Source organism: Haliotis rufescens, unplaced genomic scaffold (genome assembly GCF_023055435.1).
Source record: "Haliotis rufescens isolate VD_foot unplaced genomic scaffold, xgHalRufe1.0.p SCAF_86, whole genome shotgun sequence".
Taxonomy (NCBI): Eukaryota; Metazoa; Mollusca; class Gastropoda; order Lepetellida; family Haliotidae; genus Haliotis; species Haliotis rufescens.
Genome location: NW_025964379.1, coordinates 1,358,879 through 1,375,512, shown reverse-complemented (window position 1 = coordinate 1,375,512; position 16,634 = coordinate 1,358,879). Strand labels below are relative to the sequence as shown.

Sequence of the window (16,634 nt, the reverse complement as noted above, 5' to 3'; positions counted from 1 at the left end):
GTGATCCCGGGTCAGGTATCACATAGCGAGTACAGGCTACACCAGTGGTGATCCCGGGTCAGGTATCACATAGCGAGTACAGGCTACACCAGTGGTGATCCCGGGTCAGGTATCACATAGCGAGTACAGGCAACACCAGTGGTGATCCCGGGTCAGGTATCACATAGCGAGTACAGGCTACACCAGTGGTGATCCCGGGTCAGGTATCACATAGCGAGTACAGGCTACACCAGTGGTGATCCCGGGTCAGGTATCACATAGCGAGTACAGGCAACACCAGTGATGATCCCGGGTCAGGTATCACATAGCGAGTACAGACAACACCAGTGAGGATCCCAGGTCAGGTATCACATAGCGAGTCTCGGAACCAACATTATACCATACACGATGCGTAGCAAGTAGTCACACTAAAATGAAAAACAAGAAAGGTTCGATCGTGTATATTTTTAATATTTTCCTAATATTTTCTTTCCTATAATTTGAAACTGCCTCTGTTCCACGTTAGATCCGACAGACGTCCGCTGATTGGGCTGCTGGCCCCCCACATAGATGTTCATCGCACCTACAAAAGATTATATATTGGAGGACGTGTGTGACACAGGTAATTGCCCTCCATCAAATGATGAATGACAGGACAAGTGAGTTCCTCTGTGATGTACACATTGTGTGATATATTCGCTCTAAAAACGATCAGTTTCCAACCTTTATTAATATGACGTAATAGAATCATAAACATCCTGCTCACGTGGTAAGAATCATATTTACCTGGAAGAATTACCCATCCGTCGTTATCGGTCCACACGGCCATGTTTCTGGGGTCAAGTGTGAACTCATAAGCCGCCGACCCTCCAGACACGATGGTTGTCCTTGTGAAACCTACCAGCTGAATTCTGGGTACAGGAAGTGACGTATTTTGCCAAGACATATAAGCCTGGGAGACCTGATAAATATATATAAATAAATAAGATCCATTATAACTGGTTCATGAAATATTAATCATCGAAATATTTTTAAATACTTAGGCGCTAAAAGGTGCCGTGCAGAGTGGCGTCCCTTGGGCACGCCAGAAACCTATGATTGTTGGTTCGAATTTCGGATCGCCCCGATAATGTTTCTAGGTTTGTCAACACCATACCAGTGCTCGTTTCACCAAAGCGGTAAACGTCTAAGACCTGTATCACTTCAGGCTTTCCTCCCACATCAAGCTGACACGCCGTGATATAACTGTAATACTGTGATAGGCGGCGTTAAACCCAACTCACTCACTCACTCTTAACACTTAATGAACAAACAGGACAACAATAAAGACGTGTCTCATATTAAGACATTACCAGAAGATGACCAAGATCCAGGTCTTGGCAACGACATATCCTATGTGTAAAGTACCGCCTGACATTCCTGCCAATCCTGAACGAAATGAGAGTACGGATCACACGCTGGGGAATGTTTGCCAAGTCGACCTGTAGTGCATGCGTAAGATGTTGTATCGACGCTGTTTTGCGCAGCGATTCTAACTCACTGTTCATGTCGTGTGGCAAGATGAAGCTAGCATGGTTCATACTGGGAACAACGTTCAGCTGATATCATTGTGCAGTTAAGTTGCTTTGCACTTTTTGCCAGGTTTTGTCAACCATTATGTGAGATTACCGCGCAAATCATTACGCTGCCAATGCCCAATTCGTTGAGCTCTCGTTCATCGCCACGTGGTTATTCCCTAGCTTCTCCTTGCAGAATAAATCTTAACTCATCCCCGCACAAGGCTTTATGACATAGCCTTATCTATGTATATTCTGTGTGCACTGACCTCATCAGCGTCATATGACCCTGTGTTGTAGACAGTCAACTAATCTTTGTGTATACTCTACGTAAACTGACCTCATCAGCGTCATATGGGCCGTGTTGTAGACAGTCAACTAATCTTTGTGTATAGTCTACGTAAACTGACCTCATCAGCGTCATATGGCCCGGTGTTGTAGAGAGCCACGTAATCTTTGTGTATACTCTACGTAAACTGACCTCATCAGCGTCATATGGCCCGGTGTTGTAGACAGTGACGCTACACCACAGCCCCTCCCCGGCCATGACGGTGATGTCGCAGGTAAAGTCAGCATATCTGAACGTCGTGTACGACAGGCCGTAGCCGTAGGGGAAGGCAGGCTCTCCATCAAAGTACCAGTATGTCCGCCCAGCCATAGAGTAGTTGGCCATGGGCGGAATCTGCAAAACAATAAAAAATAAAATTATTTTTTTTTTATCTGCAAAACAATATGAGTTCGTAAAATGATTCTTCCGTCCACAGATATTGTGTCATGCACCATGATCACTCCTTAGCCACATGTTGAATTATATAACATGTTCACCTGAGAATCACTGCTGGGCCACGTGTAAGGCAGTCTAGCGGCGGGCACTGACCCCGCCCCGGTGTTGGTGAGCGAAGCAAAGAGGGCGTCACCCGCAGCTTGAGCCGGAAGGAAACATTCCAAGATTGCGACCACTCCTGGCGCCGTCATCGCCCATTCAATGTTAACTGGTCCGCCAGTAAATAACAGTAGCACCACTGGTTTGGCGGCTGTTGAAGATACATATGTACACCTGTATACGTTGAGGCATTGTTCCGGAATTCAAGGTAAACGCAATTGAATAGGATCGGATTTCTTGACAACACCGTTCATGCCTAGGTGATAGAACTACATCTACACGTCTTGTATTGAGCTGAAGTATTTATACCACACACACATGTACGATTACTTGATGGTTCTCATGTAAGACTTTATGATGATCACATTAAATGAACAGGTAGTCAGGAATGTGTTAGTGAGTTTGGTTAGATTCCCTACACCCTAGGACCGCCTCCGTGGTCTAGTGGTAGAGCGTCCGCCCGGAGAGCGGAAGGTCCGGGGTTCGATCCCCGGCCACGTCATACCAAAAGACGTTAAAAGATGGTACTTGTTGTTACCCTGTCTGGCGCTCGGCATTAAGGGGCTAAAACAAGGACTGGTCGGCGCGGAGTCAGTATACTGTGTCTGAGTGGGGTATTCATGTTAAACTGCGGCATGGTATCTGAGTGAGCTAGCACTATAAATCGGCATCAGTCCGGACTAGTACAAGCAGCCACACAAAGACACACACGTACACGTCGCTATATAAGTGCAATAATCTTGAACCCCATTTCACCTCACCTCACCTCACTCACACCCAAGCACTCGCTATCTCATATAGTAGTGTAAATGAAATGAATCTTCAGTGTATGATGTTGGTGATGTAGATGGTGTAGATGATGTAGATGATGTAGATGATGTAGACGATGTCTCACTGTTGCTGACGACGTCTTGAAGAAGCTGCAGTTGCTGTCCCGGCAGAGAGATGTTGTGTCTGTCCTTTCCCTCCGCCTCAATGGCCTGGCCTATACCGGATACAGAGAACTGATTATTTATTTGGCTCATTTTTATCAGTTTAGAGTGAGTGAGTGAGTGAATATCTACATTGGGACTCCAACATCGGGTTTCAAACTCTGTACTCCTACAGGTAATGAAACCCAGGTCTGCCAACACGAGGAGTGAACACTTTGACCACTCGGCTATCCAGCAGCATCATTTATGAAGCGGCTTCACGATAACGAAGACCCGTTGATCTCTCTGGTCAAGAATGGTACCCGTCTCAATTCAGCCTAAGATAGCAATAAGCTGACTAAGGTCTCGTAAGCAAACAGGCATCATGTTGCACTCAGTAACGTAAAGGAGATCCTACCTGTTCCCAAGCATACAAAGACGGCATCGGCGCCTTGCAGCGCATTCACAACGTCACTCCTCCTGTAGTCGTTGCACGCAGTGCTGGAGCAGCCTGCTGCGTACATGGCAGCATTGCCCAGTCTCAGCAGCCCACTCAGGGGGGACGTGATGAACCGGGGGTCAGTCTGTGGCGAGTAGTCACCAAACAGTTGTTCTGTGTCATTTGACATCGGCCCTACAACCTGTAATTAAACCCCAATAACATTAACATTAAATCAATAGACGGTACATTTGGTCTTTGTTATCTGGGTCCGGGCGGTCCGGTGATACACCTTTACTCAATTCTGCATCTTACTGAGGCAAGGGAATTAACTGTAAAAGTACAGTTTCCACCCTTGCCGAATTTGGCAGGAATTTCTTGGCTCGGTCGTAGCGCCACCAGAGTTATGTCCCTTCTATGTCACTCATATTGACCAATCAGATTCCACCTCTCATATCACTTACATTTGCTTCAAACAAAATGGCGGCGCCAAGTCAAGACGATCTGATCGATAATCTTTAATGTATATTGCAATTAAATGGGTCTTACGTCGCGAAGTGCATCAAATCACGTGAGCAACTTGATTAAAAACATGAACTGATTGTGAAATTTATTGTTGGCGGTACACATGCTTTGCAAATCCAGCAAGCGACCGAATTCTATATGGCAGTTTACGAACCGGATGTCGACTCGTTAGTCCAGCCAAAAAAATAACTCAATATTGAGAGGCTAGTTTTGCAAGGGTGGAAACTGAACTTTTACAGTCAGTTAACTCCCTTGACTCGGGAAGATGCAATTATGCGGTTCCGATCTTAGTTAAACCAGATTACAATCCTTGGCGTGCCAGTGACAAAGGTGATCAGTTCTGCATTAATTCTATCTGCAGAAAAAAATTGTGAATGTAAATAAATCGCGGAAAAAGTTTCCTAGTAAAACCTTTTCCATGGGAAAATAGCCTGGAGTAAAATAGACCCAAAAAGGAAAGAATTCAATACAGGAGCAGATACTCTTTGACATCAGCACCATGCCCACCCCCTTGGATTTCATCAAAAGAATACTCAGTTTGACCTCTGCGATTCCATCATTGCACTGAAGGACTAAAAAACCAAACTCACCCACTCTAATCTCTGTCTCTGCCCACGGGACCGCCTCCGTGATCTAATGGTAGCGCGTCCGCCCGGAGAGCGTAAGGTCCTGGGTTCGATCCCCAGTCGCGTCATACCAAAATACCTTGAAAGATGGTATTTGTTTTTACCCTGTCTGGCGCTCGACATTAAGGGGCTAAAACAAGGACTGGTCGGCTCGGAGTCAGTTTACTGTGTCTGAGTGGGGTATTCATGTTAAACTGCGGCATGGTATCTCAGTGTGCTAGCACTATAAATCGGCATCAGTCCGGACTAGTACAAGCAGCCACACACACACACATACACGTGCATGCACGTCGCTATATAAGTGCAATAATCTTGGACGCGACGTTAAACCCCATTTCACCTTTGCCTACGGATGTTTTCATTATTCAAGCCGATGCAGGACATGATTGTCCTCCTATAATGTGAGTTCTTTAAAGGATCAATATTTCATAAACCATAGCCTTTTACTTACAGCGACTTTATCAAAATGTGATTTGATCGGTAAATAGCTGTTGATATTTTTCAGCAGGACGAAACTCTTGATGGCTGCCTCTACAGCAAGCTGTCGGTGTGTGGAGCTCAGCACGACGTCATCAATGTCAAGGTAGTTGTAAGGGTTCATTTCCGGGGGGTCAAACTCCCCAAGCCTCAGTCTCGTGTAGAACAGGGGTTTGATCTGGTCCCGGACAAACGACTCTGTCAGCTTGTTCTGTTGTATCGCAGGAACTGAAAAGTAGATGATGATATTATCCGAAATGTTGCACAGATGGTTTCAGCGAATGTTTTTAAACGGAAAGAGGGTAAAACGTTAAAGGAATAAGCTTACAAGAGCAAAAGAGCACTGTGGAAAAACAGAAGAACCAAAATGAGCGAGAAAAGAAAGACAAGGAGGAAGAAAAAAAAACGAGAAAGAGGAAGACGAGGAAAATGTAGATAAAGAGGGAGAAGATACAGAAGAGGACAAGAAGCTGAAGACGAAGTTTCCAGCATCGGATGAAGATCAAGCGGGGGGAACGAAAGACTAAAAAAATATGAAGAGGAAGAAGATGGAAGGTGAGCAACGCGGGCATTGGAAAATGATGAAGTTGAAAATACTGGAAACCGTAGAAGAGAAGACCATGGAACAATCGAGGATGAAGGAGACGTGGGGAGGAAGGCAATGATTGAGTGAGTGAGTGAGTTGGGTTTAACGCCGCTTTTAACAGTATTCCAGTTATATCACGACGTGTCAACTTAATGTGGGAGGAAAGCCCGAATTGATGCAGGTCTCAGACGTTTACCACTTCGGTGAAACCCACGAGCACGGGTATGGTGCTGACAAACCTAGAAACGTTATCGGGGCGAACCGGGATTCGAACCCACAATCATAGGTTTCTGGCGTACCCAAGGGACGCAACTCTGCACAGCGAATCGCGGCGACTTAGACGACGGGGCCACCCTTGCCCCCAAGACGGCAATGCACGGAAGAGGATTCCAAAGAACTTGAAAAGCAAGAGAAGACGAGAAAGAACCAAGAATGTGATGAACATGAGGAAAACGGCATAACGAGGAGCTGATGGAGAAACAAAAAAGTAAGTGACTGGATGCTGTTTTATGCCTCAGTCAACACTCTTTTCCATTTCAGTCGACGCCTATGACAATCGTAGTGTTCAATTCAACTGAGGTCAAACTGAAGCCTGAACAACGCATGATTATTAGTGATATTAACTAACGAATGAAACTCTAGATACGTCGAAGAACATTAAAATAAGAAAAAATGTTTTTGTTTTTACACCTGGCCAAGGGGAGGTGCTTCCCCATGTTTCAGTGTAACCTACAATAAGGGAAGATAACTCCGGTTGGACTAGCCCTTTTATTTTGTGCTTGCTACAAGGGGCACTGTCATTAAATAATTTGTTGTAGGTGCCATCGTGTTGATAACTGCCATGTTTGCCGTTGTGAAGGCTAAAGAATGTGTTTGAATTAGCACTATACTTACCCTCCCTTTCCCGGGGGATTACCTGTTAGTCGACCCGTGAGTGAGTGAGTGAGTGTGTGAGTGAGTTGGGTTTTACGCCGCTTTTAACAGTATTCCAGTTATATCACGGCGTGTCAGCTTAATGTGGGAGGAAAGCCCGAAGTGATGCAGGTCTCAGACGTTTACCACTTCGGTGAAACCCACGAGTACGGGTATGGTGCTGACAAACCTAGAAACATAATCGGGGTGCACCGGGATTCGAACCCACAATCATAGGTTTCTGGCGTGTCCAGGGGACGCAACTCTGCACAGCGAATCGCGGCGCCTTAGACGACTGGGCCACCCGTGCCCCCTAGTCGACCCGTGAAGATCCGGGGTAGAATAGGTCTTCAGCAACCATGCTTGCCGTAAAAGACGACTTTGTTTGTCGTAATAGGCGACTAACGGGATCGGGTGGTCAAGCTCGCTGACTTGGTTGATGCATGTCACCGTACCCCAATTGTGTAGCTCTATGTGCATGATATGAATTACTGGATTGTCTGATCCAGACTCGATTATTTCCAGACCGCCGTCATATGGCTGTGATATTGCTGAGTGCGGCGTTAAACAAACAAAAACACAAATCATGTCATTAATTAAACTTGACGTAGTCACTGCTCTTTTGTATTATGATTTTTAGTTGGTAACAATGGCTACAACTCTTAACCTGTAAGAACCTTTTATCAACAAGCGGGTGTTGGTTGCACCTACTTATAGAGTTATACACTCTCTGGTCGCCTTTCTGGACTTCCAGGTTGCATCCGGCGTTAAGACAGGCTGCGGCTGTGTCAATAGAGTTGTTCAAGTAGTGATGTACGGTGATGATGTTGAGGAGCTCGCCAGCGTCCGCTGCGATGTACCCGGTGAAGTTCCACTCCCCCCTCAGTATGTCCGTCAGCAGCTTCTTGTTGGCGCAGGCGGGGACACCATTGATGCTGGATAGAGGGTGGATACAAACTGATTTTGAAAAAAACCATGATATTAAGGCTCACCATCAAAAACCAGGTGAACAACATGGAATCAGTATGAGTTTGCTCTTCTGATTCTCTGTCCTCTGTGTCATGTATTGTATTGCAAGAAGGAAAACTCTCCAACGTTCAACCTCCCCTTTCTGTGGAGTAATTTTACAACTCCTTTCTTTGGTGTCTTCATTTCACGACATTTTAGGTACAACCGAACATTTCGGAATGTAACGCATCAATCACAATGCAGTTCTCTTGTTTGACCTGTACCATATGATCAACCTCCAATTTATGTCGAGTAATTTTCCTGCAGCTCATTCTTTGGTGTCTATATTTCACAACACTTGGGGTACAAGGGTTGTTGGTTGGTTGGTTTGTTGTTTAACGCCGCACTCAGCAATATTCCAGCTATATGACGGCGGTCTGTAAATAATCGAGTCTGGATCAGACAATCAAGTGATTAATATCATGAGCATCGATCCACGCAATTGGGATCGATGACATGCATCAACCAAGTCAGCGAGCCTGACCAACCGATCCCGTTAGTCACCTTTTACGACAAGCATAGTCACCTTTTGCGGCAAGCATATGTTGCTGAAGACCTATTCTACCCCAGAATCCTCACGGAAATTTAGGTACAAGGAGCGTTTCCAAATGTAACGCATCAATGATGATGCAATTCTCAAGTGTGACCCGTACCATGTTTCCGTGTTTGTCAGATGAGAAACTGATTATGACTTGCCTTTGCATGTGTTTGTGACAGGATACGCTCACTTTTTCGTGGACACATGGTATCATCAATATTTGATGGTGATTCATCAAGAAAAGCGATAAACCCTTTGCATATTCATACGAAATCTCCGCCAATAGCACAGTCGACTGTCCGATTCCGATTCATGCTCATGGAATAGTCGGACATACCATATATGGAACACTCATATATATGGACATGTCATTAGCATATAGTGTTCCTTTTATAACCCATAGTTCACCTGTTATACGTCCATAGCGTATCTGTTATTGGTCAATAGCGTATCTGTTATACGTCCATAGCGTATCTGGTATACGTCCATTGTGTATCTGTTATACGTCCATTGCGTATCTGTTATACGTCCATAGCGTATCTGTTATACGTCCATTGTGTATCTGTTATACGTCCATTGCGTATCTGTTATACGCCCTTAGCGTATGTGTTATACGTCAATTGCGTATCTGTTATACGCCCATAGCCTGTGTGTTATACGCCCATAGCCTGTTTGTTATACGTCCATTGCGTATCTGTTTTACGCGTAAAGCGTATCTGTTATACGTCAATAGCGTGTGTGTTATACGTCCATAGCGTATGTGTTATACGTCCATAGCGTATCTGTTATACGTCCATAGCGTATCTGTTACACGTCCATAGCGTATCTGGTATACGTCCATAGAGCATTCGTTATACGTCCATAGCGTATCCGTTATCCGTCGAATTTATTCTACCGACACAGGAACATATCCGACATGTTTCAATCTGCAATTGCTTTTACAATTATTGAAACATGTCTGGATATGCTCCCGTACATGCAAACATAAAATACAAATCGACATAATCGGGTGTATCACGTGAACCAATCTCAATCTTCTGACTTGGAGGTATGATGATACCAGTTATCAACCATACCTTACCTGCTATAAGTACTTACAAAGTTTACCTGTTATAAGTACTTACACAGTTTACCTGTTATAAGTACTTACACTGTTTACCTGTTATAAGTGAGTGAGTGAGTGAGTGTTGTTTTACGCCGCTTTTAGCAATATTCCAGCAATATCACGGAGCGGGACACCAGAAATGGGCTTTACATTACCTGTTATAAGCACATATCAAGCTGTAGGCGCCAGCTTCCACACATCGTCTGAAGGAAGGCAGGAAGTACGACCTCCAGTCTCGTTCTGAAACCTGAGAAACATGACACATGGAACTAAAATGATTAGGCACAAACCGCATCGTCTTATGTTGGCAGAAGAACTTAGATTTCTATATTTAGTTTACTGATAATCTGTAATTTCGTCTATGAAGAAATTTAAATCAATGACATATGGTCGGTTCGATTTCATATATATGTTGGTACATGTGTTTGTCAAACAGAAAAGAAAAATCATTAAAATAAAACAGCAACATGTTATTAAAGCAGATTTAACAATTTTCAAAAATCTAGCATACATGGAAAGCAATGTATGGATGTCATTTGTTAAATGTTCGAGTTTATTCAAATGATTGTGGTCTACCTTCGCATCAAAACACGTCCTGTCTAGATTGTCCTCTCTTTGCATCAAGCACCTGCTGGACACAGTGACCTACATTTGCATCAAGCACCTGCTGGCCATAGGGACATACATTTGCATCAAGCACCTGCTGGACACAGTGACCTACATTTGCATCAAGCACCTGCTGGACACAGTGACCTACCTTTGCATCAAGCACCTGCTGGACACAGTGACCTACCTTTGTATCAAGCACCTGCTGGACACAGTGACCTACCTTTGCATCAAGCACCTGCTGGACACACTGACCTACCTTTGGAACAAACACCTGCTTGACACAGTGACCTACCTTTGCATCAAAACACCTGTCTAGATTGACCTATCTTTGCATCAAGCAGCTGCTGGACTCAGTGGTCTACCTTTGCATCAAACACCCGCTTGACACAGTGACCTACCTTTGTATCAAGCACCTGCTGGACACAGTGACCTACCTTTACAACAAGCTACTGCTGGACACAGTGACCTACATTTGCATCAAGCACCTGCTGGACACAATGACCTACCTTTACAACAAGCTACTGCTGGACACAGTGACCTACCTTTGTATCAAGCACCTGCTGGACACAGTGACCTACCTTTGTATCAAGCACCTGCTGGACACAGTGACCTACATTTGCATCAAACACCTGCTGGACACAGTGACCTACCTTTACAACAAGCTACTGCTGGACACAGTGACCTACATTTGCATCAAGCACCTGCTTGACACAATGACCTACCTTTACAACAAGCTACTGCTGGACACAGTGACCTACCTTTGTATCAAGCACCTGCTGGACACAGTGACCTACCTTTGTATCAAGCACCTGCTGGACACGGTGACCTACATTTGCATCAAACACCTGCTTGACTCGGTGACCTAGATTTGCATCAAACACCTGCTGGACACAGTGACCTAACTTTGCATGAAGCACCTGCTTGACACAGTGACCTACCTTTGCATCAAACACCTGCTTGACACAGTGACCTACCTTTGCATCAAGCACCTGCTTGACACAGTGACCTACCTTTGCATCAAACACCTGTCTGGACACAGGCCAGTCCTCGGGTCCTCCAGACACATCAAAGTGTTTACAGCCAGAGCTTGTCCTCAGGTATCGAGGATGGGTACCATGGAGACCCTTCACGTGGTGGAACCCCATCTCCCCAGCATGGTAGGGGTCTTCGCTGAATGTTTCCTGAAAATATATATAGATGTGTAAGGAACCATGAGCCTGTTCTCATGCACATGTTTCTTAGTATTGTTCTAAGCGACCTGTGAAGCACATTACCCACTACTCGTACTCATCTCGATGTTGCTCATCAGGAAACCAGCAGGATCTCAGCCGAATTTGTTTTTCTCAAACTTTGACCAGTCCTCATCCGAAGTTGGACTGGTCGATATACAAGGGATTTAATATTGACGCATGCTTCTGTAGCAAATCGTCCTACATAATGGGGTAGGTGTACTTAATGCGAAGCAGTCAATAGTTTTCGTTTATTAACACATAATTGTTATGAAGTATAACTACTATTATTAAAGTCGAATTCATGTAGCTGGGAAATAGCTTTGTGCGGGATTAACATCAAACCCAAACCCTAGACTTGTCACACACATTATATTCCCACTTGACCTGACCCCTTCTTCAGCGAGGGTTTATGAAAGTGTCCACGTTAGGTCAAAGGTTCCACATCTCCCCCCTCCCCCTGGGTGTATCTGAAAGTGTCCCCATTTGTCCGTCACCTGACCTCATACCCAGCGAGGGCTTAGTCCCCAAACTGATTCACCTTAGGGCTAAAGATTTCTTGGGGGTCTCTGAACGTGTCCACGTTAGGACTGAGGATTCCTCACCTGGTCCCTCCCCCATCGGGGGTCTCTGAACGTGTCCAAGTTAGGGCTAAAGATTCCTCACCTGGCCCCTCCCCCATCGGGGGTCTCTGAACGTGTCCACGTTAGGACTAAAGATTCCTCACCTGGCCCCTCCCCATCGGGGGTCTCTGAACGTGTCCAAGTTAGGGCTAAAGATTCCTCACCTGGCCCCTCAACCCATCGGGGGTCTCTGAACGTGTCCACGTTAGGACTAAAGATTCCTCACCTGGCCCCTCCCCCATCGGGGGTCTCTGAACGTGTCCACGTTAGGGCTAAAGATTTCTCACCTGGCCCCTCCCCCATCGGGGGTCTCTGAACGTGTCAACGTTAGGGCTGAAGATTTCTCACCTGGCCCCTTCCCCATCGGGGGTCTCTAAACGTGTCAACGTTAGGGCTGGAGATTCCTCACCTGGCCCCTCCCCCGTCGGGGGTCTCTGAACGTGTCCACGTTAGGGCTAAAGATTCCTCACCTGGCCCCTCCCCCATCGGGGGTCTCTGAACGTGTCCACGTTAGTGCTGAAGATACCTCACCTGGCCCCTCCCCCATCGGGGGTCTCTGAACGTGTCCACGTTAGTGCTGAATATTCCTCACCTGGCCCCTCCCCCATCGGGGGTCTCTGAACGTGTCAACTTTAGGGCTGGAGATTCCTCACCTGGCCCCTCCCCCATCGGGGGTATCTGAACGTGTCCACGTTAGTGCTAAAGATTTCTCACCTGGCCCCTCCCCCATCGGGGGTATCTGAACGTGTCCACGTTAGGGCTAAAGATTTCTCACCTGGCCCCTCCCCCATCGGGGGTCTCTGAACGTGTCAATGTTAGGGCTGAAGATTCCTCACCTGGCCCCTCCCCCATCGGGGGTCTCTGAACGTGTCAACGTTAGGACTAAAGATTCCTCACCTGGCCCCTCCCCCATCGGGGGTCTCTGAACGTGTCCACGTTAGTGCTGAATATTCCTCACCTGGCCCCTCCCCCATCGGGGGTCTCTGAACGTGTCAACTTTAGGACTAAAGATTCCTCACCTGGCCCCTCCCCCATCGGGGGTCTCTGAACGTGTCCACGTTAGTGCTGAATATTCCTCACCTGGCCCCTCCCCCATCGGGGGTCTCTGAACGTGTCCACGTTAGGACTAAAGATTCCTCACCTGGCCCCTCCCCCATCGGGGGTCGCTGAACGTGTCCACGTTAGTGCTGAATATTCCTCACCTGTCCCCTTCCCCATCGGGGGTATCTGAACGTGTCCACGTTAGGGCAAAAGATTCCTTTCCTGGCCCCTCCCCAATCGGGGGTCTCTGAACGTGTCCAAGTTAGGGCTAAAGATTCCTCACCTGGCCCCTCCCCCATCGGGGGTCTCTGAACGTGTCCACTTTAGGACTAAAGATTCCTCACCTGGCCCCTCCCCCATCGGGGGTCTCTGAACGTGTCCACGTTAGGGCTGAAGCAGCTGATAGCCATATGAACATCTAGAGTAGCCCCCGTCTTCATGAAATAATTGTAGTAGGCACGGACTTCTGTGCTGCTCGCCTCGGCTATTCGGTAAATCAAATCCTTGCTGCGCAATGATACACAAAAACAGAGATTCATTAAATCTTGATGAATTTCAAATGGATGACTTGCGAGATTGATGGTATTTATTGATGGAGTAATATAAATCTACAGAAATCCCTGAAAAGACGTATTTGCATCGCCTCAGGCCAAAAGGGCATATTGCAATTAAGGGGACAGGGAATAGGGATCTGCTAAAGAGTTCGTATCTAACGGTTCATTGCATGTGTGGCGGGTGGCCCAGTTTTCTAAGGCGCAGCGATTCGCTGTGCAGAGTTGCGTCCCTTGGGCACGCCAGAAACCTATGATTGTGGGTTCGAATCCCGGTTCTCCCCGATTATGTTTCTAGGTTTGTCAGCACCATACCCGTGCTCGTGGGTCTTACCGAAGTAATAAACGTCTGAGACCTGCATCACTTCGGGCTTTCCTCCCGCATAAAGCTGACACGCCATGATATAACTGGAATACTGTTAAAAGCGACGTTAAACCCATCTCACTCACTCACTCACTCACTGCATGCGATCACCAGTACTGTGTATCACCCAAAGCCCATTTGTGCGTTTGTGTCGTATCCAACTGATCAAACGGAATTCCTGACTTTGTAAATCTTAAGCATAACAAACGAACGAAATATAGTTTTATACTAACTTTAGGAAATTGGAGTTCATTAAATGAAATTCATATGGCTACATCATCACCAAAAGTTTGTACCGATTAAGTAACAATGCTCAATGTCGTATTCTGTCAGCGTGTGGTACTCACTCGAACGACGCCCCTATTCCGATGCCCTGGGGAAAAGCAGTAGCGTTCTGGGCCACATCCCCCCTCCCACAGTTTGACCACCAGGAGTACTGATTAATCCCGAGTCTGGATATAGGTGGAGCATTGCCCTGACCACTGGCCAGCTGGGTCTGAATCTCCTGGATGGTCAGTCTCCCCACCACGTCCTCCACACGCACCTGCCAGGGGAGGGAGGCGTTACGGAAGGGGATGTCTGCAGCGGAGTACGTGACTAAAGTTAGCAGGACAAAACACCACAAGTGTCTCATGGCGGGATGTACAACGTGGGGTGAGCAAGGTCCGACTGAGAATGAACAACTGGCTGGAATGATCACCACACACGGGAACTAACATGTGAGTTCATTCTTTAGAGCTTTTGACCTAAAATTAGGTTATCTGAGTTATTTGAACCTATGTGCGTCTATAAGTATGATAGGAGCATTAAGACAGAAATTGTATTTTAAGGTCAAGGTCCTTTCGTTAGCACGTAACGGTCGCTCTTGTAGATAAGTGTGTATGAATGTCAGACACATTGATCCGGCATTGAGAAGGGTAGGAATGTATTAACAGATTCGGTTTAGGAAGTCCATGAAACCCGTTCTTGCACGATACGTTGGCGACCAGAATGGGCGTAAACCTCCGATCAATAACGCTGTAAATGGTTCACTGGGTCCTGGCTCCTCTGATGTGAAAGCGTGTCACTGATTTATGCTAATACCTCGAATAATAGATTAGGACCTAACGCATGCAATCGTGTAACGTCATATGACGTTATGATGTTATGAAGGGGAAGCATTTGTTGGAACTGTTAGTATAGTTTCGACATTAGTGTACATTGTAATTCCATGGCTGAAACATTAATGCAAAATTGCAACACGCTATGTGACAATCAGCTCAATCGGTCACCATGAACACCCTGCTCATTCAGTCACTTTGAAGAACCAGCTCATGCCATCGAACAAGCCACACAAATTGCAACACGCTATGTGACAATCAGCTCAATCGGTCACCATGAACAACCTGCTCATTCAGTCACTTTGAATAACCAGCTCATACCATCGAACAAGCCACACAAATTGCAACACGCTATGTGACAATCAGCTCAATCGGTTACCATGAACAACCCGCTCATTCAGTCACTTTGAAGAACCAGCTCATGCCATCGAACAAGCCACACACATTGCAACACGCTATGTGACAATCAGCTCAATCCGTCACAATGAACAACCCGCTCATTAAGTCACTTTGAAGAACCAGCTCATGCCATCGAACAAGCCACACAAATTGCAAACAAAACAAAGACAAAGTCTATATTCATCCATAGTCTTTCTTCATCACACCAACTTCTAAATGCCACTGAAAGAAGAAAGACACAGTCCCCAGCTTTATGGGAACTTGTCTTTGTTTGTAATTTGTGTGGCTATTTCTATTTAAAGAGTGTACATATTCCATAGTTTGTAACTATCTGCTGGTTTGGTAGGCCTGGTGTTCAGTCCTGGGTCTCGATGGCAGACAAGAACGTTCTGTGGTGGATGCCAACAGATGAGCCAGGAAGGTGACCAGAGAGTGACGTTGGCTAATCTAACGTTGACAATCCCACAGAGGTTACCTTATGTCTCTCGACAAGTCAGTGTCATATGTTATATATGACTTCAAAGCTGTTTAAAAAGATAAGATATTGGAAATGTACAACTCCAGACAGGTATTCCTTTGTGTGTCTGGCATTGTCCATGATTACATTTGTTCGTGTCATCATGCGCAGCAGACAACGTCATCGGCGATGTCATGACATGATATATACACAATCTCTCTTAACTCGACACTCCAAATGAGATTAACCTTCACATGAATGTGGCATGTCCAAAGAAACAAACGCGTACTGACTGAGCTCTTCGGTGTTGGCGATAATGTAGTGACTCAATACTGCATTTTTTTCCATGATGCCTAAATGCTCGTTGTGGTTACAATCTGCTTTCATTATTGTTTGGGAGTTCCACAATTAACAACTGTGTTAAATAATGTTAAATTGATTGAAAATCTGCTGCAAAGGGGAGACTGTTGGTTGGTTGGTTTGTTGTTTAACGCCGCACTCAGCAATATTCCAGCTATATGGCGGCGGTCTGTAAATAATCGAGTCTGGACCAGACAATCCAGTGATTGATATCATGCGCATCGATCCACGCAATTGGGATCGATGACATGCATCAACCAAGACAACGAGCCTGACCACCCGATCCCGTTAGTCGCCTTTCACGACAAGCATAGTCACCTTTTACGGCAAGCATGGGTTGCTGAAGACATATTCTA

The 16,634-nt window shown here is 46.0% G+C and overlaps 1 protein-coding gene across 1 annotated transcript; it reads right to left on the bottom strand.

The window, feature by feature from the left end:
- Window positions 1-432: 432 nt before the first annotated feature.
- Window positions 433-14,682, bottom strand: LOC124115199 (beta-xylosidase/alpha-L-arabinofuranosidase 2-like). The gene is made up of 12 exons (XM_048390192.1): window positions 14,310-14,682; window positions 13,392-13,554; window positions 11,165-11,335; window positions 9,701-9,792; window positions 7,606-7,829; window positions 5,371-5,624; window positions 3,748-3,970; window positions 3,314-3,403; window positions 2,361-2,569; window positions 2,017-2,217; window positions 766-940; window positions 433-562 (listed from the first exon to the last, which is right to left on the bottom strand). Exons 1-12 carry the CDS (start codon window positions 14,594-14,596, stop codon window positions 447-449), a joined length of 2,205 nt encoding a protein of 734 aa, XP_048246149.1. The 5' UTR covers window positions 14,597-14,682; the 3' UTR covers window positions 433-446.
- Window positions 14,683-16,634: the final 1,952 nt, after the last annotated feature.